At 38.8% G+C, this 27945-nt stretch overlaps 1 protein-coding gene across 1 annotated transcript; it reads left to right on the top strand.

Moving 5' to 3' along the window:
* Nucleotides 1-359: 359 nt before the first annotated feature.
* Nucleotides 360-27945, top strand: CREBL2 (cAMP responsive element binding protein like 2). Its single transcript, XM_040488895.1, has 4 exons — nucleotides 360-658; nucleotides 20229-20426; nucleotides 21839-21983; nucleotides 24822-27945. Exons 1-4 carry the CDS (start codon nucleotides 644-646, stop codon nucleotides 24824-24826), a joined length of 363 nt encoding a protein of 120 aa, XP_040344829.1. The 5' UTR covers nucleotides 360-643; the 3' UTR covers nucleotides 24827-27945.

Below are 27945 nucleotides of genomic sequence, written 5' to 3'. Positions count from 1 at the left end.
TTCCTCGGTATCCCTAAAGAGGGCCCGCTCCCAATGCTCCTCCTTCAGGGGCGCCTCTGCAGGGCCTCAAACTCGCGCCACCGGCGCCCACAGCTCTGGAAGTCCAAAAGAGCACACTGTTGGAAACGTAGTCTGATCTCCTGGCTAGCCCCTCCTCCGCCGCGTTCAGAAAGAAGCAAGAGGAAAACAGACGCCTTGCTGAGGCTATATGGACATTGTAGTTTTCTTCCTAGTCAGCCTTGCAGACGGTGCGTTAGGGAAAACTACAATCCCCAGAATGCCGCCGACTACGGCAACTGACGAGGCCATTCCGCGTGCAGTACTCCCGCCCACCCTCCCGTCCGGGCGGCTCTCCAGGGAGTCTGTAAACACACCCAGAGACTGTCATGGAGGGGGAGGAGGAGGCGGCGGCGGCAAAGGGAGGCGTTTTGGGCCGCCTCCAGGGTCCGCTCTGTCATTCCTGAACTGGTCCCTCGTCCCCGTGACTGTGGCCTCAGGGAAGCGAACTGTTAGGCGAGAGGAGGAGACAGTCAGAACCATATCCCCTTCTTCCCCCGGGGCGGGGGCCGGGCCCGGCCAGGCCGGCTGAGCCGGGAGAGGGGAGGGGGAGGGAGCGCCTGGCCAGGCCGGCCTGTCCGCCGAGATGGATGACAGTAAGGTAAGTCCTGTGGTTTGCACGCGCAGCTGCTGCCGCCGCCGCCGCCGCCGCCGCCGCCTGCTTGTCGCTAAGTGCTAGACTCGCCGCCGAACCTCAGCTTGGTAGCCTCGCCAACACCCGGGAAACACCTGCCTTAGACATCCCTGCGCCTCCAGTTGTTACCCCCTGTACCCAGCCAGGAATTCAGGCAACAGGGGGCTGTGTTTTTCCAGAAAGGGCCTTCTCCTCTGGAAATTTTTCACTCCCCGGACAAGCCTGTTTGTCAGCTTTTCCAGGTAGCGCAAACCCTAGTCCTTGACTTGCCTAGCGAGATAAGTGAAGAAACTACCGTGTTTTCTCTTTTTGCCTTCCCCGGCCCTCTCCCACACTTTCTCCGGTGTGGAGACCTTAATTAGGGCACCCTGAACCAGCCCTATTCCCCTTGAAGGTTCCCCTTTCTTCTCTCAGGCTCCCTTACTCAATGCCCCATTCATATAATCAGTTCACTCCCCCTATGAGCTATTTTCCTGTGGTTGGTTGGAACACTCTGCGAAGCTCCTGTTGCTATTCGTCCAGAATCTAACCTCCTCTAGAAAGCCTTCTCTAGGAAAAGTAGTGAATTCCTTCTTGGTAATGTATCTTAATATTCCACTTCCATCCGTCTTTTGCCATTAAAAAAAAAAATCACTTATCCCTATGATTCTAGCAGGCATTATTCATAATTGGGTAATTCACATAGTTTATGTATACCCTGTCTTTCTGTCTATCCACATTAGTGTTGTCCAGTTTTATTTCATGAAGATATAGGGATGGTCAGCTCATTACTCATCAGCTTACTGATGTTCTGGCATGTTTAAGAAATTGGACTTTTTTTTTTTTTTTAAGGACTCAGACTGCTAGACTTTGCCAGTCTTTGAAGTAGAAGTTACTCCTTCTCTTTGCCTTTCAGAGGTCCTACTTTCCACAGGCTCTGGCATACTGCTCATGCTAGCTTTTTCCTTTGTTTGGGTGCTCTTGTCCCCCTCCACTTAACCAGTAACACTTTGCTGCGGTCACATTTTTGTTTCACCCATCCTTAGAATGAAAACACTTCTCGCTTCTCTGTGCTGTTTGTGTTAGTCTACATTATCGCCTCTTCCCGTTCTTGCAGAAGGCTCTGAGAAAAGTGATAAATGAAGGGAAAGCCCACTGCAGTACTCTGAAATTGAGACTCACCTAGAGAAACAGTTTGCTTGTGAAGTAGCAAACCCTAATAGGAAGTGATATTTCCAAGACAGAAAGAGGGAGTTCTGAAAGTTTTCCAGGAACATTAGAAAATGATTTTCCATAAAAGTCTTGCTAGCTTGACTGTTCAGTATTGATTTTGAAAGTAAATCTGAATACCATATCCCTTCTCTTTTGTAGAAAATAATGTTACAGCTCTTTAAGGATGCTAAAATAACATTGTTCTTTAATTTCCTTAATTTGAGGCTCTCACAGTATATTCTACATAATTTTTAGTTTACTTTTCAGACCTTTGAAACATTTGATAACTTTCTCAAAGTCGTTGGTAATCTCAAATTAAGTCCCAAGAAAAATACATTGGATTTTGAGTTATTTGACTTGCCTATAAAATCACATAGGAGTTATTTCTAAAACTAGCAAACTGTGGTGGAGGGTATAAAATTGTATTGTTTTCCCTAAAAGCGTGAAGTTAAATTTGGGGGGTAGACTATCCATAATTTATTTCCTGTAGGGTTCACAGGGAAGCAAAACGAACTCAGTTCTCATTCTTTTTAATTGATTGTTTTTATGAGAGTATTTAGAAACCAGCAGTTTCTTAAATCTTTAATGATCATGCAGAAGGAAATCCCTTCAGAGGTCTCTGGATGGATAGTGCCTCTGTAAATACACTACTTTCACTTTGAGTACATATCGTAGTTGTGGATGAGTAATATTTAAATGCCATGTACAGCAAGACTGGACCGCTCTTCCAGCAGTCAGGCAGTATGAAACAGCCCTTAAACAAGTCTTTGGCAGCTCCCAGGCCTGCCTTTCTCTGTGCTCTAGTTGTTACAGTCCTGCAAAATTGTATTTTCCTCCTAGCATATACATGTACTTACACACAAAACACATTTCCCCTCTCATTATGTTTAAGTGATGGAGTCTCAGGTTCCCTTTTTTCCTGTATAAGGGAAGGTGAGAGTTGGGGCCTGGAATTGTGGTGACAGGAGGGCAGAAAGGATGACAGACTGGCCAACAGCAAGGCCAGGGGAACGGGAAGAGGATGAAGCGGGCAGGAGCTGCAGTTCTAGAGAGACAGTAGTTGAATGAGCAGGTCAGGAGAAGACGGTGATGATGTGAGGACCTCCCTTTAAAAAGATTCTGTATTCTGAGTTGTTTTCATCAGTGGCAACAAGTGAGTGTTCCAGGAGCTCTCCACATTCTGCCGTCCAGCTTTCTGGAGTCAGAGTAGGACAGATTTGAATGGGAGTGCAGCTTTGCCTTTCAACCGACTAGCAGTGTGCCTGACACAGCATAGAGTACTTGTTAATAGTGACTGAAGGAAGTGGGGACAGAGTGTCATTAAGGAGATTGCCCTGACGTACCTGGGCTTTGTTAATCCATGTGTTCTATTGAGCCAACCACCCAGAGTATACAGACAATGGCAAATAGCAAAAAGAAAGCAAGAGATAGATTGGGCATCTAAAAGTGGGGGCTTGGGAAAGTGTTAAGTAGCAGAGATCGAACACTGACTGAGTAGATCTCTACTAAGCTAGTTGGGAAGGAAAAATCTTGGCCAATTAACCTTTCTGAGCTTCCATTTTATCTGTTAAATGGCCAATACCTTTTTCACAGGCTTTGCTGAGGATTAGAGGTACTACATTATCATAAAGCATTGAATACAGAGTCTGACATATAGTAAGCACAAAAAATGTTATCATCACCAAGGAGTGACTTCCTTGGTAGTTGACACAGTGCAGTAGGTACCTGAGATGCTCATTTTAGCAATTCTTAATTGCACGCTGTTGCATAACATTTGGAGCCATGTTTATATTTATACCTACACTACCCTTTGCTCCTAACTATGCCCCCAATGGGACAGGGCAATGGGATGGGGCTTGAAATGAACTTAAACTCTGCATTTAACTGTCAGATTGTGAGAAAGATAGTCTCCTGAGCCCACCTGCATGTCTACTAGTAAAAAGTGCTTGTTTTTATGAAAGCTTCCTCCTGATATGCTGCATCCAATTACAAAGAAAATTAACGTATGTTATTTTCAGAGGCTTTGATCATAGAAGGTTCTTACTTTTTATTTTACATTTGACTTCTATGTTTATTGAATGAATGACTAATACAAATTGAAATATCCTAGACTAGATATGTTCCTGCCTCAGACTAAGCTGGTAATAGACTACCATATTATATTGCCTGACAGTTTAGGGCACCAAGCTTCAGTTGAGTGACTGACAAGAGAGTGGGTCAGACACTGGCCAAAATATGCTAATATGAATACTGTTCTCCATCGTTCTTCCTGTCTACCTGTATTACACACGATTTTCTAAAAATGAGTTTTCTTACACCTTCCTTACCTCTTAGGTAAGAAGACAAGGTCTTCTGTTCCATTCAGTTCTGAGTAGTGTTGGTTCTCACAAAAATTTTAACTTGGCCAAAGAATCTCTTTGACATTCCTGGACCTGTCCTTTGGCCCCTGAAGTCCCTCCTATTGACCCTTTATCCATCTTTTGCTACAGTTGGAACCACCTTCCTTGAGCAGTGCCACAAAACTCAGACATTCTCTGCTTTTTCTTCCGTCCTCTTCATCAGTGCTTTCCACGAGACTAAAACAGAAGAGCCAGCTCATCTACTAAACAAATCTCTGACAGATTTAATGTACCTTCCTTTCCTCTCTAGGCTGCCTGCATATATTTTTTTAAGATTAAAAAAAAATGTTTAAGTTTATTTATTTTGAGAGACAGAGGCAGAGAGAGAAAGAGTGCACGAGCAGGGGAGGGACAGAGAGGGAGAGAGAGAGAATCCCAAGCAGGCTCTGCACTGTCAGCACAGACCCCATGTGGGGCTCAAATTCAGGAACCATGAGATCACGACCTGAGCTGAAATCAAGAGTCGGATGCTTAAACAACTGAGCCACCCAGGCACCCCTATACTGCCTGCATATTTTAACTAAGGTACCTCAAAAGATGGTTTAACCCTAAGGAGCAATTTTAATACTACAGAAACCAGCTGAAATCTAAGTTTACATATCCTTATTTAGAACAATTCACTCTCCTAAGGTTTTCAGAAAAGTCTGTTTATTCATTAATTCATTAAATATTTGTTGGACACATAATATGTAAAGGCATTGTGCTAGACAGAGACACAAAAGTGATAACGTTTATAACTATTCTTGGAAACTTACATTTCAGTGGGCTAAGCAGACAGAAAGAAAAATAATTACAATATAGTGAGGTATAAAATAAGGGCAATAGAGGTAAAGTGCTTTTGGAGCAGTAAGAGTAGATGCCTGTACTAAATAAAGCATATTGCACTGAATAAGTACTATGGTAGAAGTTAGAGCAGGAATTAAAAATTTTTCAGTAAAAGGTCAGATAGTAATTATTTGCTGGCCATGTGGTCTCTGGTGCAGTTACTCAGCTCTGCCATTTTAGCACAGAAGTAACCATAGGCAGATTTAATGACTGGGTGTGGCTGTGTTCTAATAAAACTTTATTTACCAAAACCGTCAATAGGCTGGGCTTTGCTTTCCATCAGCGCTGTCGTTTGCTGACTCCTAAGCTAGAGCATAAAGCATAAGTAAAGGTGTAGGCAGAGATAAGGTTGGAAAAATAATCTGGGGCCAGATCATGATATGCCTGGCAAGTTAAGCTAACACATTTTGGTCAGTATTTTTTCAAAATGTGGAATAAAGAAACACCTGCTGACCCAGGATCTTGGGAATAGGGCGTGGGAATCTGAATTTTAATTAGGCTCGCCAGTTGACTGGCTCATATGCTTGCCGAAGTTTGAAAACCAAGGCTATAGATGTTGGGGAGCCATCAAAGGATTTTAAAGCGGAGGTGACAATATCAGATTTGTGTTTTTAAAGGAAAAAAATGCTAATGGCTATATGGAGAATGGATTAGGGTAAAGATGTAGGAACCAGCATAAGACTAGAGGCAGAGGGTCCGATTAGGGAAGAACATGGATTTTGGCATATAACCAAAGACCAGATCTCATTTCTACCACTTTCAAGCTGTTATGATTTTGAACAGATTATTTAATCTGTTCCAAACTGAATTTCTTCACTGGATGGATTAATAAAATTTTAATGAATTATTGTGAGAATTAAATGTAATAACAGTTGACCTTTGGGGCACCTGGCTAGCTCAGTTGGTAGAGTATGTGACTCTTGATCTTGGGGCTGTGAGTTGAAGCCCCACCGTTGGGCGTAAAGCTTACTTAAAAAATGAACAGTTGACCCTTAAGCAACATAGGTTTAAACTGCCCAGATCTACTTACACGTGGATTTTTAGAAAATAAATATAGTACTGTAAATATATTTTCTCTTCCTTATGATTTTCTTAACATTTTCTTTTCTCTAGCTTTATTGTAAGATTACAATATGTAATACATATGACATACAAAATGTGTGTTAATTGACTATGTTATTGAGAAGGTTTCCAGTCAACAGTAGTCTAGTAATAGTTAAGTTTTGCAGGGTAGTGAAAGTTACAGATGGTTTTTTGACTGTTCGGAAGTTGGCACCCATCACCCTTGCATTGTTGAAGAGTCAGCTGTATATATGTGAGCCCATATCAGAAGAACTTAGTACATCACGGGTTCTCAGTAAATGCTAGTCCTTTCTGGCCCCTCATCAGTTTAGATTGCTCGTAAGAAAGGCCTGAGCTGAAGACCATATTGAGGCTATTGTAATTTGGGTTGTGGTTGATGTAGCATGCATAAAATCCTTCAGGGATGAAGAATGTGGACAGAAGAGAGAGCTAAAAAGACAGAACCCTGGACTAGAATGATCAGAAGAGGCTGAGGAACAGAACTCCGCAAAATAAAGAGGGTTAGTGATCCAGGAGAACCAGAAAAAAAAGGGGGAAGGCAGTTCTGCCATGTATCTAAGGGAAGAGAAAATTTTAAAGAGGGGACTTTAATATGAGATGCCACAAAAAAAGTCAAACAGCAAAGGGGGGGTTGGGGAGGAGTATCCGTTCTATTTGGAAAATAGGGGATTATTTATGATCCTAGCAAGAGAATTTTCCCTGGAGTGATAGGGTAGAAGCGAAAATGTAGCGGTTGAGAAAGAGGTGGGCGGGGAAGCAAAGACAGTTAGGTATAGACCCGCTCCTAGTGAGTCAGTTTGTAACAGTTTCAGGCATTGCTGAAATCTATGTAGTATTATATTTAGCTTCAAACAGGCATAGGTGTTGGGAGAGGAGAGGCAGGAGTTAACTCTCAGTTCAGAGAGGCCTACTTTATCTTCTTTCTCCTTCCGTTGACTAGAAAAACTGGCAGAAAGGTTAGCAGCAGGAAGATGTGATTAGACTTTTGTTTCTGAAGATCTGGTAAATAAAAGGCCTAACCACAGCTGTGAAGGAAGTTACGGGAGTCTTAACACCAAATGAAAATGCAGCTACCTGTTTTTTCTTTACAGTGGTAAAGAGCAGTAGCTGGGTACATTCCTATCTATCTTATTTTTCTTTAATCAGTTGGAGATAACTTTTCACTTTACGTTTTAAAAAGAGTGAAGTGAACCCCCTTGCTATTTTTTGTCTTTAGCTGGGGCTGTTGCTGCCACTTCATGTACATGCAATAATCCTCTTAGACTTACTTAACAGCTTGAAACTTTTATGAGTTGCCTTAAGAATTAGAGCGTTAGGATGTAAGTAAGTGCAAAAAGGGTGGTAAAATAGTTAAGAGTTCTTCATTGGTTTTTCAGATTTTATATCCCTTATGAGGGAGCTTTTTTTTTTCTTTCTCTTTTTCTTTTTCATTTTCTTTTTCTTTTTTTTATAGCTTCTATAAGTTGGCAGTCCTGATAATGACATCGATTTCAGTCAGTTTTGAATAGTCCTAATTTTTCTTTGCATTTATTCATTCAATTATCAGTCTTTTAATAAATGCCTCTTAAATTTAGCCTGTCTCAGGGCTGGATACAGTGGAGATTGGGAAAGCAGAAAACACAGCTTTTGTGCCCGAGCAGCTCACGTTACCTGGAGGAGATAGAACTTAAATCTGTGAGGCCACCAAAAAACAAACAAACAAAAAGCAATATAACATATAAATTCAGTGTGTTCAGTATATGTTCCAGACATCTGGAGAAGAAAAATGACATATGGGAAGACGGTGATTGTCAGGGAGAGCTTCAGAGAAAGAAGGCTAGAGCTGATCCCCTAACCAAAGAAAGCATAACATTTGCCATTCTGGATGGTAGAGAGGTGGAGGGAACATTTAGAGAAATGGCGATATTGAATAGATGGGAATGGAGGGGATGAGGCAAGGTCCTAAGGAGGCATGACTAGATATGATTCCCCTTTGGGGAATAATGAAAGAGAAGATTGCCTTGGTTAGCAGGAGCCTGGATATAGTGGGCTGACTAGTGGCCCCTGAAAAGAAATATCTGTGTCCTAATCCCTGGATCCTGTGAATATCACCTTATATGGTAAAAGTGAATATTACCTTATGGGGTGGGGGTGGGGGAGTGTGATTAAATTAATGGTTTTGAGAGGAAGAATTTATCCTGGATTATCTGTGTGGGGCCTAAATCCAATGACAGGTGTCCTCATAAGAGTAAGGCTGAGAGAGATTTGGCAGACAGATATGGAGGCGGTGTGACCACAGAGGCAGAGATTGGATTGACGTGGCCACAAATGAGGGCATGCTGATAGTTCCTAGAAGCTGGAAGAGGCAAGGATGGATTCTCCCCTGTGCTCTCCAGAAGTAGTGCCGTCCTTCCAGACTCTGGCCTGTAGAACAAACAGAAAGAATACATTTCTATTGCTTTCATCACCACCAAGTTTGCGGTAATTGTTAGAGCAGCCACAGGAAAGTGATATACTGGATATAGTGACCTAGTAAGCAGTGCTGAGTCAGAGGTCTTCTCTTGAGCTGGAGAGTGACATGGCCAAAGGGAGTTTGTTCTTTCTGTAATGATCAGATACTGCGTTTTTACAATGAAGGAAAATACACCAACGTTATTTTAATAAACTGAAAAGAAAGGTTAATTTGGTAGCTCTTTGCAGGATGGATTAACTAGGAAGGTGGGAGTGGAAAAGGAGAGATGGTAGGGAGCCCTACTGAGAACTTATTGTGATAATCTGTGAGTAGAGCTCTGACTAATATAGGCAGTAGGAGGAGAGAAGAAGCGCTAACTCAGATTTTATAAAGGAATAGATTGGCATGACTTCAGTTGGTGGGTATGGAGAGCCACAATAGTAGAGGGAGATTTCAAGGAAGCATAAAATGAGAAAGTTTGTTAGTTAACCTCCTCACCACCACCCTCCATCAAGTGCCTAATGCCACAGTGAGCTGGAGTAAATGAAAGATATATGGCATTAATAGAGCAGTGCCTATAAAGCACCTGTCAGTTTTCGAGCCTTTGCAGGGCATGATGTGATCAAGTTAATGAGTCCTACCATGAAATCTGGAGGGGAATAGTTATGCTTATGATAGTGAGTTACCTTGTGACAAGTTGCTATGATGCAAATCAGGGGTCTTAGGTCCTAGACGCTGCTCTGACACTGAAATTCTCTGAACTAAAATGTTGCCATCTATAAAACAAAAAGAGATCACTTTGCATATCTGTGTGTGGGTATGTGTGTGTATACATGTATCCTTCTACCACCATCACTCCTGTATATCTTGATATCCTGTCTTTTATTATGTTATTGCTTTTTTCATGTCTTCTGCATCTTATGAGTCTATATACATTACAGTTTAGGACCCTATGTTCTTATATCAATATTCCTGGAGTTTCACAGAATTTGGGGACATGGCAGGTGTTCAGTAAATGGTTGTTGAATAGAGGAAATAATTTTCCCCTCTTTACCTGAAGAAGATGGCTTTTCCCTCACTGAAATGGTGTGAAATAACATGAGATATACAGGTAGAGTGCCTCACTCAAGGCCTTGTCCATGGTGAGTGCTCTCTTCCTGCATACTCCAGTTTGGCCTTGAGTTTAAGTGTTTGTTGTTAGCTCCTAAAAAGCTAGAAGTAAAATGATCCAAGAATCTTTGGAATAGGGTTTAATCTGGACACTGGAGCCTTCCTAATAAGAACCCCTGGAGAGCATGCAGCTCCTCTTTCTACAAAAGTTAAACCTGTTGACTGGGAAGCCTGTGCCATCCACACTCAGGCCTTTGCAGGCTAAGTTCTATTTTTTCTCTGTAATGGTTAAATTTAGAATTATCAGGAACTCCTTCTTGGCTAGATCCAGTCGTTGTATGTTAATTCTCAGCCTTTTTAAGCTCCAAAATTAGAACCCTTATGCTTGACCCCTCCCCTCTGTAATATTCTTTCTCCTCATAAGCTTGTGTCTCTATGCCACATTGATTCTTCCTTTTCTATTATTCTTTCCGCTTTTTAAGGTTCACATATTTTTTTAATAACAGCTGTCTTTTTAAGATAATGCCTTTATTGAAAAATAATTCACATCCCATAAAATTCATCCTTTTAAAGGGTACAATTCTGTGATTTTTATTAGTACAGTTGACGCTTGAACAACATGGGTTTGAACATGTGGGCTCACTTACATGCAGATTTGTTTTTTATAAATACAGTGCCATGCTATAAATGTATTTTCCTTATGATTTTCTTTTTTTTAATTAAAAAAAATGTTTAATGTTTATTTATTTTTTGAGAGAAAGAGAGACCAAGCATGAGTGGGGGAGGGGGAGAGAGAGAGGGAGACACAGAATCTGAATCAGGCTCCAGGCTCTGAGCTGTCAGCACAGACAGAGACTGATGTGGGGCTCGAACCTATGAATCTTGAGATCGTGACCTGAGCTGAAGTCAGATGTGACTAAGCCATGCAGGCACCCCATCCTCGTGATTTTGTTAATAATATTTTCTTTTCTTTAGCTTACTTTATTGTAATAATACAGTATATGATACATATAATATACAAAATATGTATTAACTATGTTATTAGTAAGGCTTCCAGTTAACAGTAGGCTATTAAGAGTTAGGTTTTGTGTGGAATTGTGACTGCTTGGGGGATCAGTGCTCCTAACCCTTGCATTGTTCAAGGGCCAACCGTACATTCACAGAGTTGTGCAATGGTTACTGCTATCTTCCCAGAACATTTTCATTACCTTAAAAAGAAACCCTTGTAAACAAACTGTGGTATATCCATGTAATGTAATATCGTTTTTTTTTTAATTTTTTTTTAATGTTTATTTTTGAGAAGAGAGAGACAGAGCATGAGCGGGGGAGGAGAGAGAAAGAGGGAGACACAGAATCAGAAACAGGCTCCAGCCTCTGAGCTGTCAGCACAGAGCCCAACATGGGGCTCAGACTCACAGACCGTGAGATCATGACCTGAGCTGAAGTTGGACACCCCACCAACTGAGCCACCCAGGCACCCCAGTAATGTTATTAAGCAATAAAAAGAACTGAACTATTAAACCACAAAAAGGCATGGCGGAACTTACCTGCATATTGCTAAGTGAAAGAGGCCAGTTTAAAAAGGCTGTCTACTATGTGATTCCAACTATATGACATTATGGAAAACGTAAAACTATAAAGGTAGTAAAAAGATAAATGGTTGCCAGCATTTTGGAGGAAGGAAGAAGGGGTGGGACATGGGATTTTTAGGGCAGTGAAAATATTCTGTATGATACTTTATTGCAGATACACGATATGTGCATTTGTCAAATCCAGAGAGCCATACAACACAGAGTGATGTAGACTATGGATTTATTCATAACATATCAATGTTAGTTCATCAGTTATAGTGAATGTACTACACTAATGCAAGATTTTTTTTTTAATTCAATGTTTATTTTTGAGAGAGGGAGAGGGAATGGGGGAAGGGTGGGGGAGTACTGAGGATCTGAAGCAGGCTCTGTGCTGACAGCAGAGATCCATCCCAATGTGGGACTTGAACTCACAAACCACGAGATCATGAGCTGAGCCGAAGTTGGACACTCAACCAACTGAGCCACCCAGGCACCCCTACAAGATGTTAATAATAGGGGACACTGGGGGATGCCTGGATGGCTGAGTCGGTTAAGCGTCTGGCTTTGGCTCAGGTCATGATTTCACAGTTCATGATTCGAGCCCCACATAGGATCTGCGCTGACAGCTCTGAGCCTGGATCCTGCTTCAGATTCTGTGTCTCCTTCTCTCTCTGCCCTTCCCCTGCTCATCCCCTGTCTGTGTCTGTCTCTCTGTCTCTCTCAAAAAAATAATGATAGGGGACACTGGGAGAGTGGAGAAAGAGGAGATATGTGAGAACTCTACTTTCTGCTCAATTTTTTCTAAACCTAAAACAGCTCTGAAAAGCAAACTATGTTAATTTAAAAAAGAACAAAAGAAACACTTTAGCAGTCATTCCTCATTCTCTCCTCCCCTGCCCTAAGCAATTACTAATCTACTTTTTATCTCTTACCGATTTCCCTTTTGTGGACATTTTAGCTCCATGGAATCACACCGTATGAGGCCATTTGTGTTTGGTTTCTTTCACTTGGCATAATGTTTCCAGTGTTCATCTGTGTTGAACCATGTACTTCATTCCTTTTTATGTCTGAATAATGAATGTTCCATTGTATGGACACACCACATTTTGTTATATACTCATCAGTTGATGGACATTTGGGTTGTTTCCACTTTTTAAAAAGCTATCATGAAAAACGGTACTATGTGGGGCGCCTGGGTGGCGCAGTCGGTTAAGCGTCCGACTTCAGCCAGGTCACGATCTCGCGGTCCGTGAGTTCGAGCCCCGCGTCGGGCTCTGGGCTGATGGCTCAGAGCCTGGAGCCTGTTTCCGATTCTATGTCTCCCTCTCTCTGCCCCTCCCCTGTTCATGCTCTGTCTCTCTCTGTCCCAAAAATAAATAAATGTTGAAAAAAAAAAAAAACAAAAAAACGGTACTATGAACATGCATTGTACAAATTCTTATGTGGTCATATGTTTTCATCTTTTGGGGGATATACCTAGGAGCAGAACTGCTGGGTCATATGGTAATTCTAGGTTTAATATTTTGGGGAACATGCAAATGGTTTTCCAAGGTGGCTACTATTTTATATTCCCACCAGCAATGTATAAGGGTTCCATTTCTCCACATCTCCACATGTTATTGGCTGTTTTTTATCATATAACCATTCTTGTGGGTATAAAGAGGTATCTCTTGGCCTTGATTCACATTTCCCAAATGACTAATGATGTTGAATGTTTTTCATATGTTTATTGGTCATTTATATGTCTTCTTTCGAGAAATGTCTATTCAAATACTTTGCCTACACTTTAATTGGACAGTTTATCTTTTTGTTGAATTGTAGGTGTTCTTTGTATATTCTGGATACAAATACCTTATCATACATATGACTTACAATTATTTTCTCCCATTCTATGTGTTGACCTTAATGGTGTTCTTTGAAGCATAAAAAAATTTTTTTAATGTTTATTTATTTTTGAGAGACAGAGAGCATGAGTGGGTGAGGGGCAGAGAGAGGGAGACACAGAATCTGAAGCAGGCTTCAGGCTCTGAGCTAACAGCACAGAGCCTGACGTGGGGCATGAACATGCCAACTGTGAAATCATGACCTGAACCAAAGTCGGATGCTTAACCAACTGAGCCACCCAGGCGCCCCTGAAGCACAAAATTTTTAATTTTGAAGTCCAATTTTTTTCTTTTGTTGAGTATGCTTGTGGTGTCATATCTAAGAAACTGTGGCCTAATCCAAGGTCACAAGATTTATCTCTATGTTTTCCTTTAAGAGTTATTGTGGCTATGGGGCGCCTGGGTGGCGCAGTCGGTTAAGCGTCCGACTTCAGCCAGTCACGATCTCGCGGTCCGTGAGTTCGAGCCCCGCGTCAGGCTCTGGGCTGATGGCTCAGAGCCTGGAGCCTGTTTCCGATTCTGTGTCTCCCTCTCTCTGCCCCTCCCCCGTTCATGCTCTGTCTCTCTCAGTCCCAAAAATAAATAAACGTTGAAAAAAAAAATTAAAAAAAAAAAGAATTATTGTGGCTCTTACATTTAGGCCTTTGTTCTATTTTGAGTTAATTTTTGTATGTGGCATGTTGTAGGAGTCCAACTTAATTCTTTTTGCTTGCAGATATTCAGTTGTCCCAGCACCATTTATTGAAAAGACTGTTCTTTTCCCGTTTCTCTATTGTTGTGGCACCTTACTGAAAATCAGTTGACCATAAATCTAAGGTTTATTTCCAGATTCTCAATTCTTTTTCATTTGATATGTGTGTCTACCCTTGTGCCAGTACCACATTACCTTGATTATTGTAGCTTTCTAATAAATTTTGAAATCAGTAAGTCAAGCCCTCCACCTTTTTGTTTTTTAAAATTGTTTGGCTATTTGGGGTCCCTCTATTACCATATAATTTTTTAAATTATCTTGTCAATTTATGCAAAAAGGCAGCTGGTATTTTTTAAAGTAATCTCTGCACCCACTATGGGGATCAAACTCATGACCCCAAGATCAAGAGTCAAATGTTCTACCAACTGAACCAGCCAGGCAACCCCAGCTGGGATTTTGTTGAATTTGCAGATCAATTTGGGGGAATATTGTCATCTTAACAATATTAAGTCTTTCAATCCATGAATATGGAATGTCTTTCTTTTTATTAGATCTTTAGTTTCTTATAATGATGTTTTGTGGTTTTCAGTGCATACGGTTTGCAGGGTTTTTTTTTTTTTTTTTGTTAAATTATTGCTAAGTCATTCTATGAGGCCAATATTATAGCATGTATCAAAACCAGAGATACCATAAGAAAACTATAGACCAATATGTTCTCTGAATATAGATGCAAATACCCTCAATAAAATGCTGTTCCTTTTTTAAATGTTTATTTAGAGAGCAAGCAGGGGAGGGGCAGAGAGAGAAGGAGAGATAATCTCAAGTAGACTCCGCATTGTTTGTATAGAGCCCGACTTGACCTGGGGCTTGATCTCACGAACAGTGAGATCATGACCTGAGCCGAAATCGAGAGTCAGATGCTTAACTGACTGAGCCACTCAGGTGCTCCTAAAATGTTGTTCTAAATGGTATGTTTTTATGCTATTCTCAATGAATGTCTTTATGATTTCATTTCAGATTGTTCATTGTTCAGAGCTAATTTTTGTTTATAGATCTTGTCTCTTGCAACCTTGCTCAACTCATTTATCAGCACTAATAGTTTTTTGTGGATTCCTTAGGATTTTCTACATACAAGATCATACCATCCTCAAGTAAAAGTAGTTTTACTTTTTCCCTTCCAGTATGAATGACTTTTCTTTCTTTTTCTTGCCTAATTGCTGTGGCTAGATCCTCTAATACAATACAGTGTTGAATAGAAATAATGAGAGAAGGCAAGGTCCTTGTCTTTTTCCTGATCTTTGGGGGGAAAGCTTTCAATATTTTACCTTTAAGTGTGATATTAGCTGTGGGTGTTTCATAGATACCCTTTATCAGGTTGAAGAAGTTCCCTTTATTCAGTTTGTTGAGTGGTTTTTTGTTTTTTTGTTTTTTTTGTTTTTTGTTTTTTTGTTTTTATCATATGAGGGTGTTAGATTTTGTCAGGTGCTTTTTCTGAGTCTTTTGTGAAGAAAATGTAACTTTGGCCCTTTTTTTCTTTTGAGATGATCTATTATTACAGTATTTGATTTTTGGGTTGTTACACCTACCTTTAGTCCTGTGATAAGTTGCACATAGCTATGGTGTAAATCCTCTTTATATGTTGTTAGATTCAATCTGCTAGCATTTTGTTGAGTATATTTGCATCTATATTCGGAAAACATATTGGTCGTAGTTTTCTTATGGTATCTTTGGTTTTGATATCAAGCTAATAATGGCTTCATAGAATGAATTGGGACATGTTGTTTTCTCTTCTGTTTTTTGGAAGAGTTTATACAAACTTAGTGTTAATTCTTTAAATGTTTAGTAGTATTCACCAGTGAAGTGACTTGGACTTTTCTTTGTGGGAATTTGTTGTTGTTGTTGTTGTTACTAATTCAATCTCTTTATTTGTTATAGGTCTATTCAGATTTTCTATTTTATCTTGAGTCAGTTTTGCTACTTTGTGTCTTTCTAGAAATTTGTCCATTTCTTCTAGGTTATCTTGTTTTGGGCATATAATTTTTCATAGTATCTCATGTAACCATTTCTATTTCTGTAAAGTTGATAGGGATGATGTCTCTTTCAGTCTTTTTTTTTTTTTTTTTAACCCAGTCTTTTTATTTTTAAGTTTATTTATTTTGAGAGAAAGAGTATAAGCACAAGCAGCGGAGGGCAGGAGAAAGGGGGAGAGAAAGAATCCCAAGCAAGCTCCACACTAACAGCACGGAGCCCAACACAGGGCTTGAATCCCACGACCCCAAGATCATGACCCGAGCCGAAATCGAGTCGGATGCCTGAGCCACCCAGGCGCCCCTCATCTTGACTTTAGTATTTTGAATGTTTTCTCTTGGCCAGTCTAGCCAAAGGTTTGTTGATTTTGTTGATTTTTTTGAAACTTTTGGTTTCATTGATTTTCTCTATTGTTTTACCAACCTCTATTTTATTTATGTCTGCTTTGATACTTGTTATTTCCTTCCATCAGCTTGCTTGGGATTTAATTTGTTCTTCATTTTCGAGTTTCTTAAGGTGGAAAATTAGGTTATTGATTTCAAATCTTCTTTTTAGTTTAAGCATTTACAGCTCCCTCTGAGCACTGCTTTAGCTGCATCTCATAAAGTTTTGGTGTGTTGTGTTTTCTTTTCATTTCAAAGTAGTTTTCTAATTTCCCTTGTGATCTCTTCTTTGACCCATTAGTTACTTAGGAATGTCTTTTGTCTTTTTATCTGCCATATTTATTAGATAGTTATTGCTGTGTACTAAGAATTATATGACAGTCCCTGGTGCTTACTTTCTAAAAATCAGAACATCCAGTTTTAGCTTGTCTCAATGGAGAAAGTGTTTATAAAAAAACAGGTAGTTAACAGAAAAGTAGGACCTTCACTCTTACTTGCTTATAATAAACAGACTTGAACATTTTAAACATAATAATGAAGACAGATGTGGTATTGCAAAAGCCCTATTAAAATCTAGCATCTCTACTATTTTACCTTTGTGTAATAAATTCTCTGGAGAGTAAGGAAAAAATCAATGGCTGGCAAGTTTCTTTATATGAGAGCTAGGGAGACAGACTTTCTGAGTGTTTCCCTTGGGGCTTCCTATTTCCAGCTCACAAATGTGTTTGGGGGAGTAAAATGGGTAATGGATAAAGAGGTTCCACTGTTTTAAAGACAGCTATTTATATTTTCATGTGGCTCTATGTCAATAGAAATAAGACTAGAATAGAAAAAGCTAAATCTTATATTATTTTCATAGTTTTCTTTGGAGTTTGTGTTGGTGCATAAAAATCAGTACTTTTACTTAGCAACATTAATGTGCTTCCTCACAGAAGAAATAGGAGAGCAAAGGGACAATATGGTTGTCACTGAGTTTGTGAAAATTTAATGAAAATTGGTAAGAATGCTTTTTGGCCAGAGATATTTAAGGAATTTGTGAGACTGATTTCAGTTTTAGTTTCTGGTTCCTTTCACTAACTTCTCCCAAGCTTCCCCTAATCATTATGGCTTATGAATATATGCAGTTCAGTTGTTAAGGCAAGTAGTCTACTAACCCACATTTGTATAATACCTTTTTCTTTACCTGGTGCTTTTATACTTAAGACTTACAGTAATCCTGCAACGTACCTCTCTTGAAAACTGGTATACTAATCAGATTTTAGCTGACACCAAAAGCTAAAAATTCAGTCTACCATTGAGGAAAAATTAAACATATGGTTTTAACGTAATTTTATAGGAGGTGACATAAAATACAGGAACCCTGGATTCATTTACTCTGCTTTCTAATTTAAAAAAAGGTAGTGAAATAATTTTACTATCATGAAAACTAAACAAAAGGATATAACTTTTGTTTGATTTTTATGACCGTGCTCAGTTTGTTTCAAAAATCATTGAAGTCTCTTAAGTACACTGTGTCCTCTTGCTGGCTTCTCAAAGGCAGCCTCTCCTGAATTAATTAAAAACAGCAATATTCGAAGTATTAGATTACAGTGTTGTATGATTGATGATTCACTTTACTACATAAAGAATAGATATGATTATCATTTATGTCTCTGTAGACTCGAGTTTATGCTGTAAATATATTGCTTTTTAAAAACTAGCAATAGCAAATATACTTTGTTTTAATGTAGGATGATTTCAAAATATTTTATTAAAATTGTGCAGTTTCCTGAGGTGTATATTATTATGTTGGAATAAAAACATGGTGTATAATATAAAAAGCTTAAAAGATCTGTTTTTGAAACTAATTTGGGAATACTGAAGCAGCTAGCTTTACAAGAGTGGTGGAAAAGAAAGTTTTTTCCCCAGAGTCTTAGAGAATTCAGTCTCATTTCAGAGCTGCCTTATAAAATGCTTGATGCAGTGGTTGGCCATCATGTTATATGACACAGGGTCTAGTCAATGTGGTTCATTCATATTTACAGTTTGGCTTTCAACCTAACCATTATACTTAGTAATGATCTGATCTTTATAGGGTATTGGGCATTGTTCATGTGTGATATTAATAGTGATCGCAACAAACAAGCAAATGAGAGTTTTTATACCCACATGAATATTGAGTTTGAGTTTTGTTACTGGGAATGCTTCTACTTTTTTTTTTTAAGAGTTTTTTTTTTTTCTTAAGTTCATTTATTTTGAGAGAGAGAGAGAGAGAGGGAGGGAGAGAAAACGAGCAGGGGAGGGGCAAAGAGAGGGAGACAGAATCCGAAGCAGGTTCTAGGCTCCATGCTGTCAGCACAGAGCCCAACGCGGGGCTTGAACTCATGAACTGTGAGATCATGACCCAAACTGAAGTCAGATGCTTAACCAACTGAGCCACCCAGGCGCCCCTACTTTATTCCAGTGATTTGTCAGTATTTGAGTTTTGCATCTTCTCTTTTATAATTGCCTTTAAAGCCTCAGCAGTATTCCTCAGCAGTATTCCTTTCAGAATACTGAAGTTATGTCATTTTTATTTTCTGAGGGTAGTTTTCAGAAAGAACTAGACATAATTCAGAATTTTGTCAGATAAAGTAGATAATCTGAGGCCAACTCGACTGTATTGTAGCTTGTAAGAAACTAGCTCTAAAAGCACTTTCCCAAAAAGCTTGTTCTTTGGAATAAATGTAACCCCTTTCAAGGTAATTGCTTTAAAGAAAATTTATTTGATGTACAAGTTCAGGTTCGTGTATTTAAAAAATCATCACATTTACCTCATAGTTACATCTTGTGTAAGAACTTGGGGAGGTTCCAAAGCTAAACAATGAAGAAGATTAAATTACTTTGCTAGTCACCAAAAAATTGTGCCTGTGCAGGTAAATGAATAGAGATATTGAAAAGATGTCTTATGACCAGTGGGAGCAAGTTGAAATCTCCTGAGACAGTCTAAGGTTATAATTACAGGCTTCTAAAATCAGGAGAGAATTATCCTGAAGATGTCAGGGACTTCTGTGTGTTCCTTTGGGCTCATCAATGTTGAAGAGGGAATTCATAGCCAAATTTCTTAGGATACATATATATATATATATATATATATATATATATATATATATGAAATGTATATATATACGCACACACAATTTTTGTACAAATTTTATGTTTTTTTCTAACTATAAACATTTAGAAATAATAAAAAATATAGACGAGAGAAAGCTGTCAAAGAAATCCTCATTGAATTTTTAATAAACATCCTTTCTTCTATGTGTTTTATAAGGTTGAGATTACACTGAACTTAAAATTTTTAAATCTTTTTTTTTAATGTTTATTTATTTTTGAGAGAGAGACAGAGCGTGAATGGGGGAGGAGCAGGGAGAGAGAGAGAGAGAGAGAGAGAGAGAGAGAGAGAGAACCTGAAGCAGGCTCCAGACTCTGAGCTGTCAGCACAGAGCCCGACATGGGGCTCGAACTCTCAAACTGTGAGATCATGACCCAAGCCGAAGTCAGATGCTTAACCAACTGAGCCATCCAGGCACCCCTATAATTTTAAATATTGATTTTTCTACCTATTATTTTCACAAGTCAGAAATTCTTTGTGAACACAATATTCAGTGGCCATCTTTTAGATTGTAGCATCTAGCCATACATGGTTCATAAAATTTACTGTTAAATGACTTAAAATTTATCATTGAAGAAATAATGAAAACTTACAGAATTTCTTCTCTCACACTCATAGTATTAGAAGTATCAGAAAGAAAACAATAACATGAAGCAAAGACTCATGAGGCATGTCATGGGATTATGCTTTCTTAGTTTCATAGGCTTCATTTATTATTTGTAAATGTTTTCCTTGCTAATGTGCAGCCATAGTCACTTTCCTAGAAACAGAACTGAAAGAAAAAATTCTTCTCTCTCTTGGCAAAGGTGGTTGGAGGTAAAGTTAAGAAGCCCGGCAAACGTGGTCGGAAGCCAGCCAAAATTGACTTGAAGGCAAAACTTGAGAGGAGCCGGCAGAGTGCAAGAGAATGCCGGGCCAGGAAAAAACTAAGATACCAGTATTTGGAAGAGTTGGTATCCAGTCGGGAAAGAGCCATATGTGCCCTCAGAGAGGAACTGGAAATGGTAAGAAAGTCTGCCAGTAAACACCTGAAAAAATCAACCTAAGCTTAGTAGTCAAAGAAATATATATTAAAATATGAAGGTACCAATTTTCACGTATGTGTTTGACAAATATGGGAAAGAGTATTAGTCTGTTAGCCAAGACGTAAGCAAGGAAGCAGTTTTGCATAGTAGCTTGTGGGAGCAGAATGTGACTGACTATTTCACTGAGGGATTGTTTTTGAAGGAAAAAAATGGAAAATAACACAAATGTACAATAATAGGGGATTAGTTAAATTATACTGCATTCATAAATTGGACTACTTTGCAGGCAGTAAAAATCACAATGCACATGTATATTTACTAATGTAGAAAGGCATTTACAATATATTGCTAAGTGGAAAAAGCAATATAACAATATGTAACAATATGCATAGTATATATACCATTTGTGTTTCAGCATATTGATTTATTTATTTGTCATGTTTTGGTCATTTATTCATCCAGACTTTGGGTGGTGGCTGTAGAAATGTAAAAGAGAATAGAAATCTCACTATAAGCTCAGGGGAGGAGGTGACAGGTTGGAGACGAGAGAGAATACTACTATGATCATCACAAAACTAGGACCTCAGCATTTTAAATGGTAAGAAAATAAGGTTGGGGTCTGAAGAGAGTCCAGATAAACACTATTGAATAGATTTAAAAATATATATATTGAATTTGACTCCTGCTGCAAGTTATTTCTTACCTTCTGCAGTGGAAGCTACTTGAGGGCATGATCTTTGAACTGACTGATCTTTGTATACGTCAAAGTCCATACTACACAGTCTGGCAGAAAGCAGATGCTTAGTGAATGTTTATGAAAGAGAAGGGAAATTATAAAATTATTTATTTTAGGAGTAGAAATGATAATGTGACAGCAAAAAGAGATGAATTCTAATTAGTGGCACACTAGGAAGAGAGAATCTTTTAACCAGAGGAGCCTTCTTTTTTTTTTAAGTTTATTTACTTTGAGAGCAAGAGAGTGTAAGTAGCAGAGGGGCAGAGAGAGCAGAATTCCAAGGCTTCACACACAGCACAGAGCCCAATGCAGGGCTTAAACCCACAAAACAGCCAGATCATGACTTGAGCCGAAATCAAGAGTTGGATGCTCAACCGACTGAGCCACTCAGGCACCTCCCCAGAAGGGCCTTCTTAATCTGAGCACTACCCACAGTTTATCACTAGAAGATTCAGCAGCAGTTTCCTACCCTCTTCTGAAAGATGGCAGGCCTCATACATGTCCTAGGTTATAAACAGGAAATACAGTGGAGGGATAGGATTCCCACCAGCCAGTGTGCCTCTAGTTACGGGAGTTTTTCTGTCTGGGATTTCCACCCCTGGTTCCTGAACTCTGACTAGTAAAATGTTACTTAAATATATTTTACATATTTCAGTACAAGCAGTGGTGCATGGCAATGGACCAAGGAAAAATCCCTTCTGAAATAAAGGCCCTACTCACTGGAGAAGAGCAGAGCAAATCTCAGCAGAACTCAAGCAGGCACATGAAAGCTGGGAAGACAGATGCTAACAGCAATTCCTGTGAGTACCATGAGTGGGAGAGTTTATATTTAGAGGAGTGTTTTAAGGTAGGGTTTCCATTGACCACTTTCCTTATGTCATTAAATAAAATGTTGATGTCATTTGTAATATACTAATAAGCAAGTGAAATGGTGTTAGATTCTAAATATTGAGATGAATTTTACATGAGCTCGATGAACAGCAACTGAAAAATGTATGGAAAATTTTTAAAGTAAACTTAGTCCATAAATGGGAGTATACATTCTAGTTATTGTTAATAAGAATTTTATTTGTATTTTGATTTACAGCCTAAAGAATCCTTTCACTTATATTTATCTTATGTTTTTCCTCCAATAATTGTGTTAAGGAATGACACTTTTTATTTTGTAGATGAAGAAATAGCAGAGGGGTTGGTTAAGACGCCCAGGGTCACACAGCTATAATGGGAAAAACCTGTCTTCACCTAGTCCAGGCTGTATCTAGTACAGGAGCCCATCATTGCAGGGTTTTTTTTTTCATTATGGTGAAATTCACATGAAATTCATAAAATTAACCATTTTAAAGTAATAATTCAGAGGCATTTAGTACAATCAGTGTTGTACAACCACCACTTCTATCTAGTTATAAAACATTTTATCACCCCAGAAGAAAACCCTGAACTCATTAGGTAGTTACTTGTTCTTACTCCCTCCCTCCAGCCCTTGGCAACTTGTCTCTATGGATTTACCTATTCTGGATATTTCATACAAATGGAAACATACAATATGTGACTTTTTGTGTCTGGCTGTTTTCACCTAGTATATTTTCAAGGTTCATCCACACTGTAGCATATATTAGTACTTTATTCCATGTTATGGCTGTATAATGTTCTGCTAGGTATGTGTACCACAATTTATTTGTTCATTCATCTGTTGATGCTTGTTTCTCCCGAACAGTATGATATGAAACATGAGTGTACAAGTAGGTGTTTGAGTACTTGTTTTCAATTCTTTTGGTTATATACCTAGAAGTGGAATTGCTGAGTCTTCTGGTAATTTTATATTTAACTTTTAAGGGAACCAAAAATTGTTCTCCACAGTGGCTGATATATTTTGCGTTCCCACCAGCAGCATATGAAGCTTCCCATTTCTGTACATCTTGCTAACTCTTTTTATTTTCCCTTATTTAAAAAAATTTATTTTTAAGTAATCTCTACACCCAAATGGGGCTTGAACTCACAACCCTGAGATCAAAAGTCGCATGCTCCACTGACTGAGCCAGCTAGGTGCCCCTCTATTTTTAAAAACTATAGCCTTCCATCCTAGGATGTGAAGTAGTATCTGATTGTGGTTTTGATTGGCATTTCCCTAAAGACTAATGATGTTGAGCATCTCTTCATATGCTTGTTGGCCATTTGTATATCTTCTTTGAAGGAATGTCTAAGTCCCTTCCCTAAGTTTTTTTTTTTTTTTCTTTTTTTTAATTTTTTTTTTCAACGTTTTTAATTTATTTTTGGGACAGAGAGAGACAGAGCATGAACGGGGGAGGGGCAGAGAGAGAGGGAGACACAGAATCGGAAACAGGCTCCAGGCTCTGAGCCATCAGCCCAGAGCCTGATGCGGGGCTTGAACTCACGGACCGCGAGATCGTGACCTGGCTGAAGTCGGACGCTTAACCGACTGCGCCACCCAGGCGCCCCCCCTTCCCTAAGTTTTAATTGAGTTGTTTTTCATTTTGTTGTTGAGTTGTAGGAGTTTATATTTTTCCCGGATTCTAGACCTTATCCCATTCTGTAGGTTGTTTTTTTCAAATTCTTTTTTTTTTTTTTTTAAAGTTTATTTATGTTGAGAGAGAGAATCCCAAGCAGGCTCTGCACTGTCAGCACAGAGCCTGATGCGGGGCTCACTCTCACGAACCATGAGATCATGACCTGAGCCAAAATTAAAAGTCAGACGCTTAACTGACTGAGCCACCCAGGCGCCCCTTCTCACATTCTTGATAGTGTCCTTTGGTGCACAAAACATTTAAATTTTGATGAAGTCCAGTTTATCTATTTTTTCTTTTGTTGTTCATGCTTTGGGTGTCATATGTTAACAATCCATTGTCAAATCCAAGGTCATGAAGAACCTTACCCCTATGTTTTCTTCTAAGAGTTTTATGGTTTTAGCTCTTATATTTTAGGTCACTGATCCATTTTGAGTTAATTTTTCTATATGGTATGAGTTAGAGGTCCAACTTAATTCTTTTGCATGTGAATATCCAATTGTTCCAGGACCATTTGTTGAAGACACTGTAAAGATTTTATAATGAAGATGTCATGGATTGGTTTCTTTATCATTGTGATTGCTTTGGGAGCACTTGAAACAGTTATAAGAAAATGCTGTAAATTTTTTATCTTTTAAAATATTTTTGTAAAAGCGAACGGTTTGGTTTTTGATAGCTTTTATTACATGAGGTAACATTTGTTTAAAAAAAATTTTTTTTTCCAACGTTTATTTATTTTTGGGACAGAGAGAGACAGAGCATGAACGGGCGAGGGGCAGAGAGAGAGGGAGACACAGAATCGGAAACAGGCTCCAGGCTCTGAGCCATCAGCCCAGAGCCCGACGCGGGGCTCAAACTCACGGACCGCGAGATCGTGACCTGGCTGAAGTCGGACGCTTAACTGACTGCGCCACCCAGGCGCCCCGCATTTGTTTTAATCTAAATTGAATTAATGAAAAAAAGCCAAAACAGCTCAATTTTCTTGCAATCTGTATTTTTAAAAAGCCTTTCTGTAGATCCTAAACAAACAAAAAATGTATACATTTTAAAACAGATTAAACAAACTTCATTGACTTACAAACATTCTTACATTGGTAACTATGATTTATTTTTTAGGGTGAAGATTATATAAAATGATGAGTAGCTGATTGAAGCCAATATTCTGATTCCTATGGAGGATGAATGGGCAAGATTGTACTTCTTGGCTCCATTTACTACCTACTGCTCAGTAGTCATCTCTGTAAATCTGCAGTTTCTACCAAAATGTGTGATCATAGATTCCAAAGGATTTTGCTTTAACTTTCAACACTTAGAAAATTTATAAACATTCAGACCTGTTCTGGTTGGTATTGCCACCGGTGGCAGTTAACATGTTGTAATGCTTGAAAACACAGGAGTAGAGAGAAGTGGGTGAAGATTGTATTTTTGCACCTTAACTCCACATTGCTTTATTGGTTAATTTATATTCTTTCCATGTATTTCATGTCATTGTATGTGTATGTATGTTTAGGTGTCACCTTCTTTTATGTTTTTGACTGCCCTACAAAGAGAAACCAAATGGGCTGATTATTAAGTTCTCAGCCTTAATGGACCTAATCTTATTTGTTTATATTTACTTGAGTAATGTTTATTTTCTGCATGAACCATGATTTCTCCTGTGAGCCATTCCAGCATAAGCTGTGAATATGTATTAACAAATATATACAGTTCTATTTTTATAATCCATAATGATATGCCTGTTTTGAATAATGTACGTGTTAACAAAATCCATCAGGAAAGCCCTCAAGACAGCCTCTATTTAAAACTTTCGTTGCTGTCTTCTCGAACTATATTTATAAAAGTTTGCTAGGGCCTAATCCATACTTGGAGAATAATTAGTCAAATTTTCTTTTTAAGCAAGAAGTAACCCTTTAGGCATTTCATCAGCATACACCATCTTGACAACTTAGAGAATGTATGTATGTATGTGTTTCTATTGTATGTCTATATATGTATGTGGGGAGGGTAGGAGTGAATGTTCACACACATTTCCTTGTGTAGTCAACTAACTCAGACACTTTTTCTAAAGAATATAGGATGAAATTAGCTGCTGAGATCGAGTTTCTGCCTCAAGAGATCTGGAACAAAATGAGGGAGAAATTGCTAGTAGATCTAATGGCTGTAGGCATAACCAGAACACTTAGTTTCTCCCCTGACATGAGCTTCGTGATGAATGTGTTCTGAGCCAGGAAGAAACACACTGTGGGTGTGCCTCTGGTTCGGCCCTGACCGTGTCTACACTCTGGAATGAAGCACTGAGCTAGAGTTGTCACAGCACCACGGCCAGATGGCCTGGTGGGAGCACAGAACGGCAGAGTAGTTCTTTTCAGCTCCGGTTACAGCTACATTGACCTTCTTCCTGACTACCCAACAGAGCAATGGCTGAGGAATCAAGCTCATAATATTTTACATGCAAATAGACTAGGTATCTTTCAGTTTCCCCAGTGAGACACCTTATCACTCTTTCTTCTCTGTCCCATAGTTAAATCAGGAATTGTGTTCTCTGTTGCTGCTAAATTATAATTGTTCTTTGCTCTACCGAGGCAAATATTTGGCTTCTACACAGTATGTTTTGTTACGAAATGGCAGTTTAAGAGGAGGCATCATACTCCAGACTGAGGTGGAACAAGAGATGGACCACATAGTTTCAGATTACAAGGTACTCTCCCCTCTTCTCTTAGGCCATGTTTCAATAAAGTGCTTCCCCTTAGCCTACGTTCCTGAAGATCTCTTGTGTGTAGGTTGCAAACTCAGATCTAGTCTAGTCCTGTGTGACTACTGATATACCACTAGCCCAACCTGTTGGGTCTCTCTGTGTTTTGGAGGACTGGGGGTTTAAGAGTATTTAATGTCTTTCTAGGATCACAAATATAGATAGATTGAGGATAGTTAATATCCAGACCTTCAGAGTTTAAGTGTTTTAAATATAGTGTTCAGATTGTAATGGGTATGGTTTTGCCATCTGGTCTACTCAAATGTATATTTTTATTTTGCAAAACAACCCAAGATTTACTACGTGTTGCTTTTTGTTCAGTACCTTTTGAATTCCCCAGAAGAGTTGTTTTCAAAGCAAACATTCCGAAATGAATGTGGCTCTTCAATGGAATGTCTCCATTGTGCTTGAAGTATTTCTTCTCTGGTTGTAATTTTAAAGTACAGGGTCATTTGAGCTACCCTCTGTCCCCACCCCCAGTATCTTTACAAGAGCAGTGACTTTGTCCTCAGGTAGAGGATGTGTAATTTTGGATGAAAGTTAAATTACAACTTATATAAAGTTTATTCCTAAACCTATCTTTTTGGTATTTTAAAGTAGATCATACCAAGACAAAGTTTCTTGGTCTTAAAAAGGAATGTTTTGATTGCTTTGGGTGTTGTGCTGGCTGCACGCTTTGGCCACTTGAAGCATGTTAATAAATGTCACTGATTAAAACAGCTGGAGCATTTCTTTTCCCATTCCAGTTAGGAAGCAGCAATACTGAAATCCTAGCATCTCTCACTTTCTGTAATGACAACATACAGGCTGAGAGAGAACAGAAGAGGGGGAGAGAATCACTGAGCTCGGTCCCTCTGGATCAGCGCTGTTCTTTTTGCTCCCTGAGTAAAAAGAGTAATGTTGTTGTTGTTGTTCCCAAAGAAAGGAAGGTAAGGGGAAAGTATATATTTGTGTATTTAGACCAGTCATATTCTGTCATTAACTTAGCATAGACCTGCCATATATTAGAGCAACTGAATATAAGATGGAATAAGTTTGGCCAGGTCACGTTTTAGGAGATAGTTGATGTTCTTAAATTTTTTTTTCTATTTCGTCTAAAACCTGTCTGTTGTATCTAAATCAGAATCTGTCTTACTGCAGCAAATTCATATCACTGTTTTTCAGCTACTTGACAGTATTTATCAGCATCACCATTTAGCATTTTATTTCATCATCTTTGAATTATGATAGAGTTGATTTGGTTCATTACAAAAAGCATAGGTTTAAACTGGATTTACTTTTAGTTCAAACAAAGGCAAAGAAATTTAAAACATCAATGCTATATTTCACAAGAAATCAGTTGCATATTATCAATTACATATTTAGTTTTGAAAGAGAGGAAGATTATTAATCCATGTGGTATTGGGGGGCATTAAGGGTATTTTCTTTCTCTGAAGAGCATTGTACAATTATATTTTTATGAAAAATAAAATATCTTCACCAGAGAAA

The sequence above is a fragment of the Herpailurus yagouaroundi genome, unplaced genomic scaffold (assembly GCF_014898765.1).
Source record: "Herpailurus yagouaroundi ecotype Mexico unplaced genomic scaffold, PumYag 166, whole genome shotgun sequence".
In the NCBI taxonomy this organism is placed as follows: Eukaryota; Metazoa; Chordata; class Mammalia; order Carnivora; family Felidae; genus Herpailurus; species Herpailurus yagouaroundi.
Note: the sequence above shows the minus strand (reverse complement) of the source record. Positions and strands in the feature narration are given on the sequence as shown.